The sequence below is a fragment of the Temnothorax curvispinosus genome, unplaced genomic scaffold (assembly GCF_003070985.1).
Source record: "Temnothorax curvispinosus isolate PA1 unplaced genomic scaffold, ASM307098v1 QBEX01018224.1, whole genome shotgun sequence".
In the NCBI taxonomy this organism is placed as follows: Eukaryota; Metazoa; Arthropoda; class Insecta; order Hymenoptera; family Formicidae; genus Temnothorax; species Temnothorax curvispinosus.
In genome coordinates this window covers 55382-76346 of record NW_020228004.1, presented here as the reverse complement: position 1 = coordinate 76346, position 20965 = coordinate 55382, and the positions used below count along the sequence as shown (strand labels likewise).

The 20965-nt window shown below is 44.6% G+C and overlaps 1 protein-coding gene across 5 annotated transcripts in view; it reads left to right on the top strand.

Moving 5' to 3' along the window:
* The window catches only part of LOC112468204 (A disintegrin and metalloproteinase with thrombospondin motifs 7-like), a 61719-nt gene that overhangs the window by 23553 nt on the left and 17201 nt on the right, over window positions 1-20965 (top strand). For 3 of the 5 annotated variants that reach the window (XM_025037290.1, XM_025037291.1, XM_025037289.1), the window contains exons 2-3: window positions 3780-3944; window positions 16141-16475. In XM_025037290.1, the coding sequence (XP_024893058.1) occupies window positions 3860-3944; window positions 16141-16475 (420 nt within the window). In that variant the 5' untranslated portion in view covers window positions 3780-3859. Of the gene's footprint in view, window positions 1-3779; window positions 3945-8981; window positions 9056-16140; window positions 16476-20965 lie in introns of those variants that run through there. The other 2 variants (XM_025037292.1, XM_025037293.1) reach the window with 2 other exon arrangements.

The following is a 20965-nucleotide window of genomic DNA, read 5'->3' as shown; positions in this document are numbered from 1 at the left end:
TCGTCGCATTTGCGCTCTTAATTAAGAGTCACGCGCGCATTAATTTTACCTTAACAATTATGTCGTGTATTATTCGAGCATATTTGCAGTTTACATAGACCGATTTTATTTTATAAATAAACTAACATAGAAATCTTTTCATAATTTCATTGTGTAAATAGTACAAGATTACGTTCTGTGAAAGACTTCAAAATAAATTTCCTTTATTTAACTTAACAATTTTTCTTTCACAAATTGCCGTGCTTTGGAAATTAAATGTATACAGTACTCTCAGATTGTCCCATTATTGCACAGCGTATTATGGACAGTTATTATTACACTGAGAAAAAAATGTTGTAAATTTGACTAAACTCGTTTAGTTGTAGTGATTTGTTTAATGCAAATATTAATATATTTAAATCAAATATACGTGAGTAATATCAAGAAATTCTGAATCTATTTAAATATAATATTTTTTGAATTAACAAATGTTAGCTTGACAGCCCGTGACCGCTGCATTTAGTTGAATCAAATAATATTTCTTTGAATCTACGATTTTTTTTCTCAGTGTATCATACATTGAAAAGCACCTGTAATACTCCAATAATCCAAATTTCTTAATTCTTTCAGTTTTGAATACGATTTACTTTTCCTATAAAAAATATAGTAATATTATGAAAGCCCGCGTAATGTGAAATCCAATGAATGTACACGATTAATTTAAAGGAATAAATACAATCTTCTTACAGTATTCCGATCCATTACTCGGCAAACAAGGAACGTATCTTTTTACGAGCGCAGCTTTGTTTTCCGAGTAAGCCGAGTAAGTCATATATAAATATTTTACATACCGGCGATACCTTCACTGACAATCCATTTATGTTGATCGATATATTGTTAGAAAACTTTAATGACATAAATCGCACATTCACGCGAAACCGCTGGATTGCGGTATTACACGCATAAATATCTCCGCGCGCATTCTTATTCTGTGTAAAATACGAGTAAAATATCGCAATGCGAAGCGTATACGCGATAGCTGCCGCACGGATAGAAATTTATTATGTGGCCGCTTAATTTATTACCCGAGCTTGAGGCTTACAAAAAAAAATGTATTGCGGATTTAATAACTCGATAACTCGGAATACATAGGCATAATTATGATAGTATCTATAAGCAAGGAAGATTTTTCTTAAATAATCGGATTACGAAAATGGATCGTGATAACATTATGATGATTTTAATATTATCCATGGTAACGGCGAAAATTTTGTGTAACAGAACTTTCCTCCAGCTAATCGATATATTAATTAAGCTTTCTTCGTTTATTGTTATAAACGAGAGAGCGGTTAATGTAAACGCATGTAATTCGAGAACCGACAAGCGCACAGCACTTGAAAAGCGTAAGATTAATGAGTCTCATACTCGGTGGCATTTTTTGCAGCACGAACTGGAAAACTGTTCATGTTAAAAAAAAAAGTACTTACACGAACTCGTATAACAATCGTGAGATTATTCGGCTTCACGTAATTCGAAGTCGCTCACTAAGCGTGGGTTGTCATATTAATTATGTCGAGGTTTAAAATTTCGACGGCAGTAAACGTCGATACGCCTGTAGGAATTAATCCCACTCGAGCAACTTCAGAATTTATTTATTCGCTTTCTCATTGCCTTTTCGCGAGCTTCGATATCTTCACGTGCGATTACCTATGTGTTCCAACAGCTACAGAGATGCCTCTCACTTCGTTTATTTTCGTAGTTGAGTTTTTTTCCTCTTTCCTACGAGGAAATAAAATGTTTATCCAAGATGCAATGAAGCCGCCCACTTCCGGCTGAGCATCAATTAGAGACATATGTAAGGGCCGCGCGCGGAATGCGTGTTTACTCTCGTCATAGATTCACATCGTCCTCTAATGACACTCGTGCCGTTAATCTACACCGATGTTCTCATCCCGGCGTATTACAGGTGCGACAACTCAATCGAGATGACGCGAGACGCTTTAAAACCTACGCCCTGCTTATTAATATTCCGCGGTGGTACCGTAAGTGGTTACATCTGTTACTGACACGGCATACAATCGAGTCGAGCAATATATACGGCTATACGCGGATGCTTGTAATTTGCACATCGCAAACGTGTGCGCTTACTTCGAAAATAGGGGCGAATTCGAAACGGCGTCAATTAACACTTTAAATGCCATGCGCTCGTAACTCCGAGACACACGAGTTGTAATGTTATTTATACAGCGTCATATCTGTTTGTCATCATAATTCTCTTGTATATTTTTACGGACCGGCGATGGTACAATTTCGTTGCGCATACTAATTTTAAGATAACACTATAAAACTCGATATATTTTTTTTTATTTTTCATAATGTGATAGAATATCATTATAGAATATGTGGATTTAAACACATTCACGAATATTCTCTCGCCTCTCAAAATAAAATTGACGTAACTTTCATCGCTACTCCCTTCAACGACTCAATTGTAAAAATGTATTTTGATTTCCTTCTTCCATCCAATATCGATGGATTAAAAACGATATCGACAAATATTTATCGACATTTCCGTCAACTTCCACGCTCGCTTATACACGCAAAGCTTATTTGCGTTCTACGACAGATACGCGCGGAACTAATTACCAATTCCGCGTCGCATTAATGAACTCGTTTTGACTTTCTCCCACCCGACTTATCATCCCGGCTACGAACCTCTCCTGCGCTTTCATAGAGCATCGGGTCTGGTTTCTATGTGGAAGTACTTGAGAAGAACACAAGCTACTCGTGCGGATTAAACCGACGTGCAGCTTATGCGATATCACAACATTCGTGTACCTCGTCGAGAATATATTACGAAGCCCGGAGTAGTTGATATTAATTAACCAGTTATTGAAAAAACTATTTTATACATATATGTATATATATATATATATATATATATATATATGAGCCATTTCTTTGCCGCAAAATAATCTTTCCAAACGCGTCATGTTCGCGTGAACGATATCGATTGAAAATTAGAATGCGCCGACGTTTATAGTTCTTAAAAAGGGATAAATCTGCGATGCACGATGCAAATGACGTTCTCCGCACGTGGTCGAGATTACAATCGCGATTAAGCATAATTTTAAAATTTCTGATAAACGCTCATCGACAGCGTTATCGTTCAGCTTGTCTTACCGTGAGACGCCGCGAGCTATGATTCTATTGTCAGCGAAAGAGTCATCTCCCGAGACGAGCGCTGCCTTTAGCTTGGATAGAAGAATCCAGTAGCTTGTCGAGCTCGATCATCGGCACGGTATGGTTGAACGAATTCCAATTATCGTAACTACGGACCGTCGCCGCGTCGCGCCACGGAACGGCCCTGAAACAGCTCGACGCGCACGAGAAAATTGTATGAGACACGTTATATCCGAACATGAGCTTGGCATGTAAAAAATCTAGGACGAAACTGATTTTCTATCCCATTCTCTCGTTGACGGAACTTTTTATCCGGAGGAACGGACGCAGGTGAAAATATTTCACCCCTTTCATTCTTTCAGAAAGAAAGAGAGAGAGAGAAAGAGGGAAAAGTCTCATTTCGACCCTTAGAATTTTTCCCCCGTACCCGTCAAAAGAGAGAGCTTAAGTACTTTTCGTAAATTATCGTTCTACGCTTCGCGCCGCCGGCGAAACATACTTCGAGCTCAACAAAGCCTTAATTCGTAATCTTAAATCGCGGAAGTGACCCAATTGCTGCGTGATGAGAGGATTTAACGAGAAACTCATGTTGCGGTTGCGCGACGTGTGTGTTCCAGAATAAAGGGGGAACATCATCGGCAGACATCAAGGAGATCGCGTTTCGTTAGCGAGAAGCACGTTCGATTCAGTGCCAATCATGCGGTGTCTATTCATGCTCCAGATTCTAATCGCCGTGGTGCAGCACAACCTCCAGGCTCGGCAACGGCTGCCTAACGTCAGAGGTAAGTTTCATACAAATACGTTATTTGATACTATTTCTCGTACTAACGTATAATACTTCTCATACTAATTATATAATTCACGGATGACATTATATGATTATTTTGATTTAATTGCAAACAAAAAAAAATAGAAATAGAAAAACGATGCTGAGCTCGATATAGATTCTCCTCTCCTCACCATCGAGAAGATCCCTTCCGCGAGTTTTTAGTCCGGATAAGAAATTTGCGATCTCTAAAACCGCGAAATCGGGTATACTTGATTCGCGCGTAACCTCGCGTCCACTTTCTCGAGTTTCTTCGACTCGCATGAAAACTGGCCGCGGCGGGTTCTCGAGCAAAAGCCTTACCATTGCGGGACGCGCTCCTATTAAGAGCACGAATAGAAGAACGAGTCGTACATACAATGCAGGCGCGGCGCGGCGCGGCGCGGCGGCGTCGGATTTTGCAAGCAGCGAAGGAGGCAAAAGGAATCCACAGAAAGAATCGCGCGCGGACGCGCAATTCCTCCGGGTGAGACCGTCGCAGGATGTGTCGTAAAATGCTAATTCGCGCGACTTATTTATACATCGGGACACCTTAGTGGCTGTTAAAGGCTCTCATGCTGATTTTTAATTATGTCGATAAATATTTCGAGTGTGTTGCGCGCGGTAGAGTGACTCGGACAAGTTACTCGGAATCGTAATTGACTGTCATCCGCTACTGCCTGCGGTACGGCATGAATATTGTACCCGGTTTCGACGTTGCCGCGCCGCAGTGATTTCGCTGATCTTATCGGGGGATATCGGCCGGCGCGAATCCGTCGGCTGGCGTACGGCCAATCGACATAACTTTTAGCGCTGCTTTTGACGTGCTGTAGTACCGCGGCGAGAAATGCTGATCCCGCGAGACTGCACGGTCGGATGCTCGCGGCGATGCTCGCGGAGTTTATGTCAGCGCCCTTCGGGCAATTCGAAACTACACACTGCTGAGCGTATAAAGAAATTAGTATTATTATCGATGAGTCCTCAAACTTGGATTTTATTGTAAATACACGCGAATGAATACACATTTATTCGCAACAGTGGTAACGTAATGATTGGCGCAAAATGAATTTCTCTTCTCGTGTCCACGGCGCGGCGTCGAGGATCAAACGTATTTTAACTTCAAATCACGCAGATAGAAATCGATGGCCTTCGTCTGGAATATCTTAAGCGCCATTTACGCTATTGTACTTGTTTCAAATCGTTTGTCAACTGTGCATCCAGGGACGACAAGTCGGAGTGATGGATGCATCCTTCTTCTTCGGTTTCGGTTCTTCGTCTCGAATGTACATTCGACCGACAGAGAAAACCCTTTCATCGCGAGTCACTTCGTTAACATCGGGCGCTCACGTTGGAGACAGTATTATAGTCTTCCCGATGTAGCGACGCACGAAGACGAATTTCACAAACGACGAGCGGTGAAATAAAAGAAGATAAATTTCATGGACGAAGTAACGAAATATAAAAAGCGTCAGCGAGCTTCGGAAGACAATGTAAAGAGAAACGGTCTCGGGGACTCGACGTCACGACGAGCGGGTTGACGTCGCATTGAAATTTCGCAGGCGGAGGACGCGCATGGGACGTCCTTTTCAATGTAGATCGCCATCGTCGGTAGCGTCTCTTAATGAGCCTGGCTGCTGGTAAATATTTATTTGTTCCGTGGGCGAGAGGGAAACAATGCGCGAGACGTCAAATTATCGGCGACTGAGAGAAAGGGAGAGACGTGACGGACGAGCCGTTTCGAAATTACCCTCTCGTTAGGGGGTAGTTATTATGATCAGGGAAAATTACATACCGCGCGCTCTCGCGGGGGGACCTGTTTACCGAACGCCGCGCCGTGGCCCGAAACCCCCGAGCCCTGGGTAACTGACACAGGTAATTTATCCGGCTCGCGATAACCACCGGCGTCTCTCTTTGGTGATTGCGGAATTATTAACTCGCCCGAGGTAACGTAATGACGAGACATTAGTGCGATTTGCGCCCCGTCGCGCCGATTGCCTTTCTTCCGATTCTCTTTCTCTCAATCTTTCTCTCTCAATTTGAGAAATTAACGGCCGGCGCAAAAGAAATTATTATCTCGCCCGTAATCGTTTCCGACGAAGCGAGGAGTCCCGGAATCGGCGAGAGATAAATTTATCGAATCGAGGTAAAACGGCGGATATAACGTTGCCGCAATAAAGCGGGAAAGCCGTGTTTCACGGCGAGTCGTAGAGCCGCCCGTAATCAACTTGAGAGCGTTTCCCCCAAAGTATCCCGAGCGTGTTTGCCAACCCTATAAAGATCACTCACGAAAATGACGTATGTCTTCTCAATTTGCCGCTTCTGTCTTTGCCTGTGTACGTCAGGTCGTGGCCGCTGGATGCAATCGCCAATCAATTTTTCGATTGAAAACATCGGTCTCGTCCCTATCCACCAATTTAGAGCAGTATGGGCTACCGTTTCAAATTGGTTTCCTCGGGATTGAATGGCATCACAAAATCGTTTAGACAAAACCGATTGGAATATGTATAATTGTTCGGAATAACCCAATTTAAATGTCAGCTACGCGCGTTACAAATCCCAGCCCAACATTTTTGATACTGGGTGAACGATACCTACAGGAATTTCTGCCAGATCAAAAATTGCAATATAACCCAACGGGATGCGGGTACATAATATCCTGATCAAATAGATAATTGGTAAGTAAAATGAAAACAAATAAACGTGCCGCAATTGGAAAAATCTTCTATTTTCAGTACGTAAAGTAAAATTCGCTCGGTGAGCGAAGCGAAAATATCGTGTTCCCGAAACATTTTGCGTGGCAATCAAGAACGTCGTACCCTTTTTATCTTCCGGCGGCAATTACGGATCTGCGATGGCGCCAAGCATCCGCAAAATCAATGACGGGACGGAGAGGAGCGTCTGAGCGTGGCGGAGCCGGAGCCGCGCTTGTTGTGTCCGTAAAACCAACACGACGAGTCGCCCATTCATGGCTCGAACACGCTGAAAAATCACCCGTTCGTTCCCCGCATAAATACGCGACGGCCCGGCCGAACAGCGTAGGCGTTCCGCGCGTATATCCGTGGCGCGGCATATTATAGTAGGTATACGCGCGCAAGAGCACGCGAGAGTGCACAGCGGCACCGCATCCGCACGCACCTGCATAAAGATACACGCACAGAGACACGCATACGGGCGCGGGCGATCGCGTGGGCAAACGCTGTCAATGGATCCCGGCACCTCTCCCGCGCGCGAGATTTCTTTTTCCCTCGTCCTCTCTTCGGCGGGTTTTGAGTCTGGACCGGACGCCGGAGTGCCGCAACCGTGAGAAATGAAAGGCGAGCCGCGTAGGCACGTCGAGAAATGTGCAAAATCCAAAAAACGTTACAAAGTAAGTCCACGCCGCGCCGCGTCGCGTAGGCACGTCGATGACGGCGATCCCCGATATCGCCTTCGATTTATCTTCGATGTTTCGAATGTTGCAGCGTTGTTCGATCTGGCTATTCGGACGTCCCGAATATCTTTAATAGTCGATTCATAGATTTGCATAATTTGCGTCGAAGAAGAAGCATATAATAATACATGCAATGAAATAAATTTTAAATAAAAACAAATACGAGAAACAAGAGAGAACACGCAAATAGAGATGTGGAAGTACGAAAATATTGTTTCTTTTATCACGTTTATGATAATGATGTTTTTAGCTCGCAGTAGATATAAACTTGAAACTTGTAAAACTAAAAATCTTTTTTCGAATTGATATAAAAGTATAAAAATAGTCTAAAAACATTGCGCTTCATTAACATCGAATTTAAAGGTCAGCACAACGATTGGTTTTTTTTAGGTGTAAATTTCGCGACCAGTTCTTTTTTTTTCTTACCAGTTTCTTGTCTACGATATTCTACGTTGTAAATATATGAAAAAGGTCAGCCGTGTCGAATCCCTTGCCGTAATACCCCACGCGTGCCCCCCTTTTAGCTCCGTTAAACGTTTGCGTTGTAAATCATAAGGATCGTGTATGTATACCAACAAGAGAAAGATTCAATGGGCAATACGTAACGCAAACATTGCCTCCCAACCGGCCATTGTGACAGGTACAGCGACGACTCCGCTTGCGACTTAACGCGATATTGTGCCCAGATGCGTTAGGTGCATCTATCTCTCCGCGAGATAATAAATTGCAAACATAACCAGCCATTTACCTGAGTACGCTTATTCACCGTTGGCCGCATGTTACACGGACGTGCCGCCTTATCTCAGTAACCATTTCTGCGGAACAAGAACTCCGAGGAGATATATATTTCTCTCAAGAACCGCCACACCGGCTTCGTTGATACAGTGCATGGCGCATCGTATAAGAATCCGGATATTTTCCGTAATCTGCCGTATTTGTTGCCCTTTATCTAAATCCACGAGCCGCGAGCGACAGCTCCGCGATAACAAAGATCTAGTTTACGAAGGAATAAAATTTTATACGGCCGATTAAAGGCCGCCGGGAAGCATCGATTTACGATTTACTCCGCGCCGGGCGCAGTATCCACTCGCGCTACTTGACGATCTCATAAATAGAAACGAACACGCTTCAGAGAGAGGGAGAGAGAGAAGAAGAAGAAGAGACAGAGAGAGTAAGACGAGGAACGCTAAGCTCAATCAACACTTTGCTTCCGGTGAAAATTCATTCGCGTCACGTACGCGCACTGTCTAAAGTCTTAAATTAAATCCGCCATGCGTAAAATTGCGGGCGTGACTGTTAATTCATCTCCTTGCATATCTTGCGCGAGAGCGAAATACGACGCCGGCAGTTTGTAGTGGTGCCGAGCTGGAATCGCGCGCCGTACAGTCTATTCCCCGAGGTGTGCGGAAGAGGACACATCGTCGTCGACGAGCAAACTCGAGTGTGCCATCGGCACGTGAGAAATTTGCCCACGCCGCGCCGTTCCGACACTCGACGTCGCCGTCACTTATCGAACGTGTAAACTACCTGCCACTGTGTCTTCCAGCCGGGACAGTGCAATAACGGACTTCACCGATTTCCCTGGGGCCACCGAGTTACGATATCTCTCACGGTGGAAACGATGAAGCCCTCCACGAGAGCTCCTCGAAGACGAAAGCGTACGCGCCGTGCACCTCGATACATTTTGTATATATTAGGGCTGCGTTCGGGGAACGCGCTATTAGCGCTATTGGATCATTCTATCTTTATCGCTCATTAAGTGTAGAACAAGGATAGAATAAGCAACTAGCGCTAATAGCGCGCTCTCCGAACGCAGCCTATATCGCGGAGAATTATACGAATTGCGGACAAGTCGTCGCATTTATTCGCGTGAATGCGAATGAGCGGCTGGCCGCGAAACGGGAATCAAAATAGCGGCTTAGTTTCGTCGTTACGAAGGAATACCCGTGCGGGTATACGTGCGAAATAACCCGTGGGTGAGGAGCTCGGGTGTCTCTCGAAAAGGATCACTCCCGCAGCATGCTCCGCAGCGGCCGCGTGGGTTTTATTCGTTATTACTGATCGGCTACGGCCCACGCTCTCGACAGCATCTTCGTCCTGTCTGCCCCCGCAGGTGCGAATCAGTCACTCTTCTCGTACAACGTACACGCCACTCCTGTTAAGTGGCGAAATAATAGCGGCGGCTGCGGGAGGAGGTCGTCTTCTGTTCGCGGCTTCGCAGTAAATCACGAGGAAATATCGTTCGAGAAACCGGGGGGGAATACCGTCAAGATGCTAGCTCCGGCATCCGGAAGCCAGCCTTCTTTTAGCGAAGCCTTGAACTATTAAAATAATCTAAAAACTATAATACGCCTCGTGAATTATGCGCCGTTGCGAAAACTTGGAATTTGCTCGCAAATGCGATTGCCAGCCAATTACTTTAGAATAATCGCACGTATCAATTAGAGATCATTATTATTATTATATTATTTAGATTTGTATCATTATCGATTTATCGTTTAAAAATCGTTTGAAGATATATTTGTTACATTTTCATTTCGAATTGCATCAAATAAGATCTCAATTATTGCCTTCAGTCAAATCCGGTTTGATAATTATTAACATTACTTAAGTACGTGTGTGAATGAGATTCATTCGTTAAAGCTCGGTTTCTATCCGATTCAAACATCATCTGGCAAGCGTGTCATACATAGCTAATTAACGAAAGGCTGCACATCGAGAGTATCGCGCCGCGCTTAATCTGTATCCACCCACGTGCGGAGAATCGGTCCAGTGGTGACGGCAACATTGAGAAATAATCCGATCGACGATACACGCACGCACCAATACAGGCTGCTCGCCGTCCGGTATTCGCTGGCGTCTACCGATTCGCAAAAATGAAATTCGATTAATCAAGGAGTCGGTACGATTAGCGTACACGTCGCGGATTCATCGGCGTGTCTGTTCGAGCGCGACCGGGAATCGCTCGCGCGCTGCGAGCGTAACTCGCGCGGCCGGATTAGCAGGGGGGCACGAACAATAATTAAGTTGTACCCGTTGGTGATTAATCTCTCCGTCTCCGGTCGACCTAACTCCATTCCATCCCGAGCCAGGCCGCGGCGACGAGTACGCATCGCGCGCGATATGTAATATGTCTCGTGTGTACACACGTGCGAGCGAGTGTTTCATCACGTGGCAATCGGGGAAATTAAACGTCGTCACGAACGCTACGAGGGCGGTCATCGCTCAAACGACGTGGCCATTTTTCGAATGATTACGCCGCAAATATGCTTTGCGGGATATTGCGTCTAACGACCTCGCGTTACGATGGTAACGATCGGTATGGTACAGGCCGCGGCGGCCGCGCTTTTATGCACTTTACGCGAATTAGTATCGGGCGTGTATTTATTACAAAGATACACTCGGTACGCGCGGCACGAACGCGTACCTATTGCTCGTTATTTCGTTTTATCGGCTATTCGTTACAATTGTTTCTCGATAAGTAAAATATCGACTCACGTATTTTTTTTCCTGTAGTAATTAATCGCGGTGATATTAGAATATATATCCACCAACACACACACACACACGCACACATTTTCGTTGCCGTCGACTCGAAATGTTGCACGACTATTATAATTGTATAACTTTCACCGGCAATCCCAATTTAAAAAGATTCTGTCCATTCATCGCGTTTTCCACGAAAATCAAATGAGAGAGAATATCCAGACGATTTGTCAGTCGGTTCAGGTAAATTCCTCAATGATTGATCTCATTTGATCGCGAGGATAAACCACAAGTGCCGCATTAACCGCATCCGCGGGAAACCTTGGGCGCGGCTTGTTTAATCAAAGCTATCTCGTTCGCCGTAAAAGCGAGACCAGCTGTTGTGGCTCGATAGTACGGCGCGCGCGGCGAGTTTCGAGGCGCACAGTACAACGTTTGTATGAAATCGGACAGCGGTGTACTATACACACACGTACACCAACGGATTTTCGAGAATACACCATTGTTCGCGAGCGATCTCGATTGGCCGTGCGTGAGACGCCTGTATCGCAAACTCCTCGAATAATTCGCCGACGAGCGAGCTCTAAGCTCTGAGCTCTGAGACACGTTGGACGGTTAAACTTTGCAGGCCTGATGAACGTGTCTAATTGCGTGCCTCGATTTCCGCGAAGCGATGTCGCAGCAGTTGGCAGAGGTTCCATACATTTATAATCGTATCTTTCGAATCTGAAATTCCCATCGTGGAATTTCATGCTCCGCCAAATATTTTCTATAGATATACGTGACAGCGTATAAAACTATAATTATTTTTCGGTAATTCTGGAAGAGGCTGTCTCAAGTTACTTAATAACAATAAATTAAACTAACTCGTGAAATGGTTGAGCGTTTTTCGATTTTTCCTCGACTTATACCAAAAACTAATAATAGCTAAAATTATCTATGCATTTTGCAAAAAGGATCTTTAACTGACGGCATCGACAGATCGCATAATTTACCAGCTCGAGGACCGCATCTCTCACGCAAGACGATCCATTCTCGACGTACAAGTAAATTTACTCAGCCATCACTTACACCGAATTTTAGATAAAGGTCACAAGGTAAATCGAAAGCGGTATCAAGTTTCGGCGTCGTAAAATCAGTGTTTACATCGGCAAAGCTAGAGGCCAGTCGGCGACTGATGATTCAGGTCGGCGATGATTAGCGAGAAACTCGTCTTCTAGGGACGAACACGTCTCGCTGCGTAGTTCGATTATATTTCCGCGGGTATATCGTTACGGCTTTAATGAATTCGATAAGTAGGTATATGCTAATGGTGGCAGACGAGAGGGCGGCAGAGGGGAGGAGGAGGCCCATTCTTGCGGGACCGCCGATGGCCTGGGCGCGCGAGATGGGCCCGGGGAGTGAGTCATCTGGAGGAACTGGTTTCTACCGTAATACCCCAGGTATCGCCGATAAAGAATCATTCCGACGCCTAATAACTTTGGCTGCTGCGCCTCCGCGATTCGCCCGTGACAACTCGTGGAACCGTGAGACCGGAATCGAAACCTGCGGTCGTCCTCCCTCGCCCTCCCCGCGTACGGGAAAGCAGCGAGGCGCAACAATAAATCTACGCTGCAAATGATACAATACTCGTGTGACCGTATACCACGTAGATAGAATTTGAAAACAGTTTCCCCCAAGCGTGCGATATAATTATTTTGCCCAGATAAGAGGATGTTTGATTGCGTCCCGCGTGCTCCACTTTCCCCGTCGCGCGGCGAGGAGAAACCAAATTTTGGAACGCGTTACGAGGACCAAACGCGCGTGCGTCGATCATACTTCCTTATTGATCGCGACCACAGGGAGACCGGCGGAAGACGAATGTTTTATCGATTAGATCGTAGCAACGTCAGTCCTTGCGTGCACGTGAAATAAGCCGACGACACTGACGAAGTATAGAACACCGCGGCGCGATCGACGGACGACGGTTATAGGCGGACAGCGGTGCGACGATAAATTACGTTTATATCAGACGTACGAAATGCCTTGCGGTATCGGCCTTACGATCGGCTCCTGAATTATCGCGCCGATCTGCAATACGGGATTTCCATATGCGCGGGTATCCATAAATTCTGCGAGAGGGCCGATCTTTCGGCTACCTCTAAATCTGTCGAGAATTCTTACGCGCGGCGAAACGCGGTTCCTTTTCCGAGAATTAAAAAAAAAACCTGTAAAAAATAGCACGTCGATTAATCATCCGACGATCCACTTTTTTTACGATCTCAGAGTTCGCGCGGTATCCTGTCATTAAAAACGCAGGTATTTTACGTATCAAATAAATATTCTTCCTCCGGTGAAAGCGCGCGCATTGAGAGATGCTAAGTGCATTTTGAGGATATTTGTTACAGTTACGTTATTAAGTGAGATATAAAATTACTATCTACGGTCCAGCGAGAAGTACATTCTCATTATTCCGTACATTCTGTACGGACGCGACCGCCGGAAGGTTAATTGTCGGCAGGTAAGAGAGGCCAATTAATAACTCGGTGCATAAGTCGCGTATAATTACGTTAACCCGGGACAACGCGCGTCATCAATTATACGCAATTAGACGAGCCGTGGTAGTGGCGGCATAGTACGTACGTACGGCGTATGAACGGCCGCGATCATGCCTGTAGCTGTAGAGACGTTTACAGTAGGTACAGCCTGTATGGGAGGTCCGAGTATCTCCATCCGACGGTCCCCACCTGCATAGTTAACCCCGACTCCCTGGAGGTGCGCGCCTATTGGTCGCCCCGCCATTTTTCCGTCTTTAATGATAATGGGATAATGATGATTACACCATTCAACTACCTGTACTAGACGGCACCTGTCTCTCTCTTTCTCTCCTTCCCTCCCCCGTCTTTCTCTCTCTCTCTCTCTCTCTCTCTCTCTCGTCCTGTTTATCTATACTTATCTATCCGCCTCTTAGCGATTACCGTCGAGCCGTGGAAAAGCGGATAGATCGGTCCCAGCATCTCGTCAAGGCGACTCAGAGCCTCGTGTGCCAGTCTTAACGTGAGATACACTTCGCGATATAACGAGATAAAATAGGAGATTCACGATTATATAGGCAGTAATTAGCGGTTATGTATTTTAATGAGATAACCGGTAATTATCTGTTTTTCCAAAATGAAATGTATACATAGCTTGGGCACCATTCACTCACGTGCAACATCGCAATGCAACGAAACGACGCACGCGCGTTTCATCGCAACGTTAATGCTTTTGCTCGCCTTGACGACTCTATATCGCAAAGCAATGTGTCATCGTCGAGACGCGAATATATATCGCATCTATTGCTTGAACGAACGTCGGAATTTCAGAGATATTTCAGACCATGCCAGTAATAAGCCGGATTAGATGAACGATGCTCTCTCGCGGCTGCGTGTCAAACGGATGGCGTTGCATCGGGGAGGAGTGAGCTAACCGAGGCCGATTACTATTTAATATTAATGTCGAGATGAAATTAACCGATAAACGGTGTAAATCATCCCAGCGGTAGCTATCGCCATCACGAGGTAGAGAACCACCCACTGCGCTTTGCCGGAGCTCGCGCGTTCCGATCGCATTGCATTCACGTGGAACTCAGCGGCGCAGTGGACGTTTCGCGGAGCACAGAGCCGGGGCTCTAAAGCGATCACGAGAAAACCATTAACCGCAGAAACTATTAGGCGCAGACTGCCGAGAACAGTGCATGCCAATGATGTATACACCTACGTTTCAGCCCGTCAGCCGTAATATCGCGTAATTACGTAAAACGCGTGGAAATGTTTGCGACCGTCCGATGAAGTCGTTACCCCTCGTTTATATTTAATAAGTTAATCGTATATCTAAGGTCGAGGAACGTATACTTTATTGGATTTTAATTTATTCCACTTACGCAATCTCACTTGATCGAACCAATTTGTATGTTGAATTTACAGTTATCTCTTTTACGATTTCTGTTTTTTTTATATATAGAGAAACGCGTATGTGATTAATTAATATCCTAAAAACAAATTATATTATTTTATCCAGATTTTACATCTTTAATCTTTGGAAACTGAGTTCAATTAGCATAAACTGACGTCTAGCAGGTAAAATATTGTAAATAAAAAACTGAGCAGCCACAGGCATTTTCCGTAGTCAATGTCTGTCATTGACATGCAGACGGGACCGTAACGACGCTGTCGGAGACGGCTTTTATATTAAGACATATTGCCGCAGTTGAACCGCGTCTGCGTTCTCGACTGCGCGCTTTTCTTTCTATTCACTATATACAGAGGTTAACTACAATTATTCCATTAAGCGTTAGATCATCAGTAACAATAGTCAAGAATAGAATCGATAAGCTGGTGCCATGATTTGTCGCGTCGTTCAAAGCACAACTTGACCTCGCGAGTAAATTTCTCGAGAATGGAAGATAAAAAATGGAAACTTTATTGCGAAATGCAATTGCCGAGAGTAGATACGTTCGATCTACAGTGATAGCCATTGTCACTTTACAGCGGTTAATTCTCCCTTCCCCCTCAATACACATTCTCGAATGTCTCGTAATTTACGCGAGAGGCTTAAGACCGTTCGTTCTGAGACATCAGCGAGAGACACGATCCTACCTCAGTTCAAGGATTCGTCCTCCGAAACGATCTCCCGGAACCGTCACAATGAGAGATTAAGCACGTCGAAGAAACCTGATCGGCCGACTCGTATTCATCTATCTCGTCAGCGATGGCGGCGCTTAACGAGGGCATTAATCGAACGTAGTAAGCGGCACCTTTCTAAGCGTGCCAGCGCACGCTAAATCAATCGCAAATTATTGCAGCGGGTTTATGGTGCGTAACTGTCGCATGTTTCAGCGCGAGGGTTCAGCCGCTTTTCATTTTCCAGCCCTCTCCGGATTTCATCACCTCGTATATACCTGCCTGCGTGCGATCGAGCTTTTATGAGTCTGCCCACTTGCGCGTAATATAATAAACATTACACGTTATTGCTCCAGCGAAATCCAGAGTGATAAACACTCAATAAATACGGTATATTATCTGATAAATCGAGTGAAAAGCTTCGCGCACAGATACAAGTAAAGGATAGCGTTAAAAGATATCTTATGGTCTGTATTCGGTATACTCTTTTCTGTGCACCATCGCATAGAAAATCAGTTCGCTAATTAAACATTTAGCCATTAAAAGCGTCGTAGGAAAAATCAGAAAGACAGATCGCTGGTTCTCTCTGTCTCTAATCGACTCTTCTACGTTTTCAGGGATATACACCCTACAGGAACATTTACACGATCACGAGATCGTGATACCACGAAAGGTGAATCACCGAGGCGATTTCATCTCGAAGAATGTTACGCATTATCATCACGAAGACGGGCCAGTCGTTCATTATCGAGTGGCAGTGGCCGGTAACGAGTACCACCTCGAGCTGACAGCGGTCGACAACTTCATCGGCCGCGCGATGGTCGTGGAAAAACAGAAGCGGGACCTGCACGTCCGCAGCCCGGCAAAGAGTCATGGCAGCAAATGTCATTATCGAGGATTCATTAAGGGCCATCGGAATTCCCGTGTCGCCCTGTCCGCCTGCGACGGTCTGGTGAGTTACACTTTCGATTTTCCGATAGGTCGCGTTTACACAAATCGATATTCGCGTCGCGTTCGGAAACGTTAAAAAAAAAATCTAAAATTTACGACGGATTGTTCTGACGTAATTGTTTCTTTTTCTGATACAATTGTGATTTATTATAATTAATTATAATTTATTATAATTTAATACAGAAAAAGGAAGAATGACTACAATGACAACAAATTATATAAAGCATAAATTATGTAAATTTTTTAGCTTCTTTTTTCCTTTAAACTTCTTATTTGCAAGTGGTCGATTATGTCGTAAATCTCGCGAGGATCATTTGCACGTTAATTTGCACGTTAATATAAGATGTCCAATTGCATTAGAAGCTAAACGAAGCAAGCAAAGTCTAACGTGACATAACGTGGCATACACGATTGAATTGTCAGCTGCAATTTGTAGACAGAAATCAAGCTTCCTGTTGCTCCCGACGCGCTAATATACTATTCGTCGCGAATCCGAGCGCGTAATGAGAGATCAAATCTATACTGTCAACGACTGTCAATGCATTTGATCGTTCGACATGTAAGAAACGAGGATCGAACGCGAGATTTCTGCCGGTTAAATTACAAACTATTGGACATGCGAGTCGCAATCAAGATTGTATATCTGCTCGCGCTATGTTCGCGTCGCGATGACCAGACACGAAGTTTCAGTCTACTCGATAACATTTTTTTGTTTCTAAAAATCACGAAGTGAACGTCACGCGCTCGCAGAAGCGTAAGTAAGCGACAGCTAGTAAATGATCAGCTCGCGTTATTTCACTTGCGAGCAACCGCGAGTATTTGCGACATATCGTTCTTAAGATCCCGCGGCAACGAAACGTGTTTTGGCTCGTTAGGTCTTTTCACTACGTCCTCCATGGTGATTCTAAACCAATCATATTATCCGCGTTTGTTTCTCTTTCTCTCTCTCTCTCTTCTTTTCTTTTCTTCTTCGTACAACGGCAAATCTGCAACGAGCTGCAGAGAGCTATATGCGTTGGCTCAAAGGTAGTATATGAAAAAAAAAAAAAAAATCAAAATGTACTACCGCGTTCGCTGCGGTTGATGATAAGATTATCATTTCTCTTTGCTTTCTAAAAATCAGTCGATTAATTGATTGGTCTGGTCGACAACTCACGGCCAACAGCTCGCGCGATTTGAACGAAATCGGGTCGTAGGTATAGCTTGACTGTGGCGTACCAGCCAATTTTTCAAGGGTGATTTATCGCGTATCTGAAATGCACTTCTTTTGTCAATGTCGCGACGAAGTGAACCGGAACTATCGGAATGAGAATTCAATTGGACAAGAGCTCTCTCTCTTTCTCTCTCTCTCTCTCTCGTGGTAAACGTGTTTTCAAAAAGTGTTTTCCAGTGGTACCATTTACATTACTGGCATGCGATTTCGATGGGAATCGATGAATTACGGGGCATCCGTGTGTATAATGTGAAATGCAAATGAACGTATCGCATGATAGAGATCAGTATTCCATAATTTAGGATATTATAAGTAGAACGATAATTCAAAATTCATCTAAAGCTCAAATTAAATTTCTACTTTATTTGGCAGCTCCTCCGCTTCTATATGACGCATTTTAAGCGAAATTATACGTTCATTATATGCAATGCACGCTTCTAAAATACTTGGGGTGGAATGAAGGCAGGGCGCCAAATGTAACAAAGATTACACCGCGGAAAGTTGAAAATTTTCCGGCGCAAAAGCTCGGCGCAGAATAACGCGCGATCTCTCTCGTCGGACCGCCGCCGCCGCAGCCTCTTTATCATCATCCTCCGCTGAAATTTATGCGTATTAGTCTACGCGCTATAACTGCAAACCGCCGTGCGAGCCGCAAGAAGAGAAAACACTCGCGGAGTTTCCTGCGCGCGAACGCGCGTAAAATCGCGCGGTAACGGCGTATAAAGAGCGAACGCAGGAATGCGAAGACGGGGAAAAAGAAGCGTCAGCACTCAGCACAATGCGTGAAGGAACGAGGGGACGTGTAAGGGCCTGCGAGGGCATGCATCAGCGCAATTTGCTCATAGCTTCCAGATAATAATTTAATTTGCCACGGCATGGCAGATTTATGACGGCAAACCTAGTCGTTGTCCACGTACGCGCACATGCAGGATGCACAAGTGCATTATACGTGCACGACAAGCCGCACGCACACACTTGTAAAGTAAGGCTGCCCCGACATCGGTCCTGGTTTGTCCCATCGACCGAACAGCGCGGACCTATTGGCGGAGCTCGCCCTTATGGACGCCCGGTTCTCACGCAATACCGTATAATTGCTCAATTTTCTCCGGGAGCCTCGTGAAACTGCAGCGAACAGCCGCAGTAATCGACCCCACCGGGCGTGTATATTATAGAGACACGAAATTTCGCGAAACCGTGGCGCCATTCTCGCAACAATGCCGTGGTGGCGTGGGCTTAGGCTGCGCGCCGGTATAGACAAGATATTTCTGCAGCCCGGGGGGGTAGCATGGCAAATCCGCTTTCCTACGCTGAGAGAGCGCTGGAAGTATATACGCGCATTGAGAGAAATTAACTCGGATTTTCTCCATTTAAAAGATAAAGATTCGCGGCAGTACAGCCGCCATTCTACAGCCAAGGCACTGCCTCGTAACTAAATACACTAAATATAACGAATGCTCGAGACAAGAAATTCTCTCCGCGTAATAACGAACAAATCTCCGTATAATAACAAACGCTCTGATTGTCGTCTCGACTGGTGGAACGGTTGTTTTTAACATGTACAAGCTACTTGATATTTTACACGCGCAACTCTGTTTACCGCGTGGCCCTACGTAGTGTGTACCTACAACCTACAACTCTCACGGGTAATACTCCGTTTTTATTGGGCCATAAAATCCACAGAGGCACAGAGGCACGCGAGTATGCCCCCTCGTAAGAGAGGAGGTTTTCGACGCGTAACCGCTATAAAACTCGAGCCTACTCGTGCCACTCACGTTCGACTTTTACGCGGGGCTTAAGACCCTATTTAGCGGCGGATCATATAAGCCGCATTGACTTAAATCCGAGATTAAATGTCCCTTAAATTTTCATAGTGAATGAATCATCAACTTTAGATAAACAGCTTCAAGCTTATGAGAGAATGTCTTTTCCTGTGAGAATGTAGAATTAACATATTGCATCGCGAGGAAGACTGGATAATATTTTATACATATGACACATCAAGTGTATCCTATAATATTTTAAGAAACGCATCAGTAAGATTTAAATTACATAGATTATGATAAATTTCTCGATACAATATGTAAAATGTAAATCCCACGCTCGCGCCCATCCATAGGATTATTTGATTATCGGATTACTGTAAATGATATGAATTATTATGAGGTAAATGATACTGTAAATGATATAGTTGCATATATATTTCTCTCGTCGCTCTGATTGCAGAACTTGTAATATTCATCCTTGCAATACCGCAAGCAGTCGCTGTAATTGGCAATGATCTGGTCGGGATACCGTGTCACCTGCTTCACGGATCTCCACACGAATTTGTGCACAGTGCGAACGAAGCAATTGCTTCGGCTCTCGCGGTATATTGTTACAATTGCACGCGCACATATATGTATACGAGAAGCCAAATGTAATTGGCATCGATACATAATGTTCGGTAATTCCAGGCTTGCCCGCTGTAATGGCCTCTTATCCCCCTGGGTCAATCCTCTAGTGCAACCTCCATTGTGGCGACGTAACGTGGAATTAGAATTGAATCTAACTATGATCATCCTTTTCGCCATTCCAAACACTGATTGCGTACTAAAGTCAGGCCAAATGATTTCAAATCGCACCATATTATTTATCTTGAGTAATATAATTCGATAAACAATGAATTTCTATCTCGGTAATAATAACTAAAGAATTGTTAAAAATATTTAAAAATTTACAATCTTAAATTTGATGCCATTCGATAGTTTAAAAAAGTTTTATACGACAATTAACTAGCTTTTCCACAGGGTGATACAGTTTTGTTATTTTATACTGCCATTATTAATATCTGACTTTCCAACGCGAGCGGAATTGAAATTTTATTTAAGTTCATGGTGTGAGTTTAAAATTCACCATCTAACACCCACACGCTATCTACAGAGCAATCGTTCTCTCGCCATATCTCGCCTACTATGTTACCGTTTCCACCGGAGGGAGCAAAACGTGTATCGCAATTAATTTTATCTTCCGCCAGCTCCGGTCTTTTACCACGATCGCGAGCGAATGTCACCGCGGTCTTGTTGATAAACCTCGCTATAGCCATACGCTCGCGAACTAAACCGTCCAAATCGTTTTCCGCACGGAAATTTTATCGGGCACAGTCGATCTTTCTTTTCCGACGACGGACGAGGATTTCCGGCCTGCGGGACAAACCGGGTGGGCTTTACCCTTCAAGAAGCGGATCCTTTTAGTCCGCTTATCTTTAGTTCAGGCGCACGAACTCTCTACAGGCGCGGGAA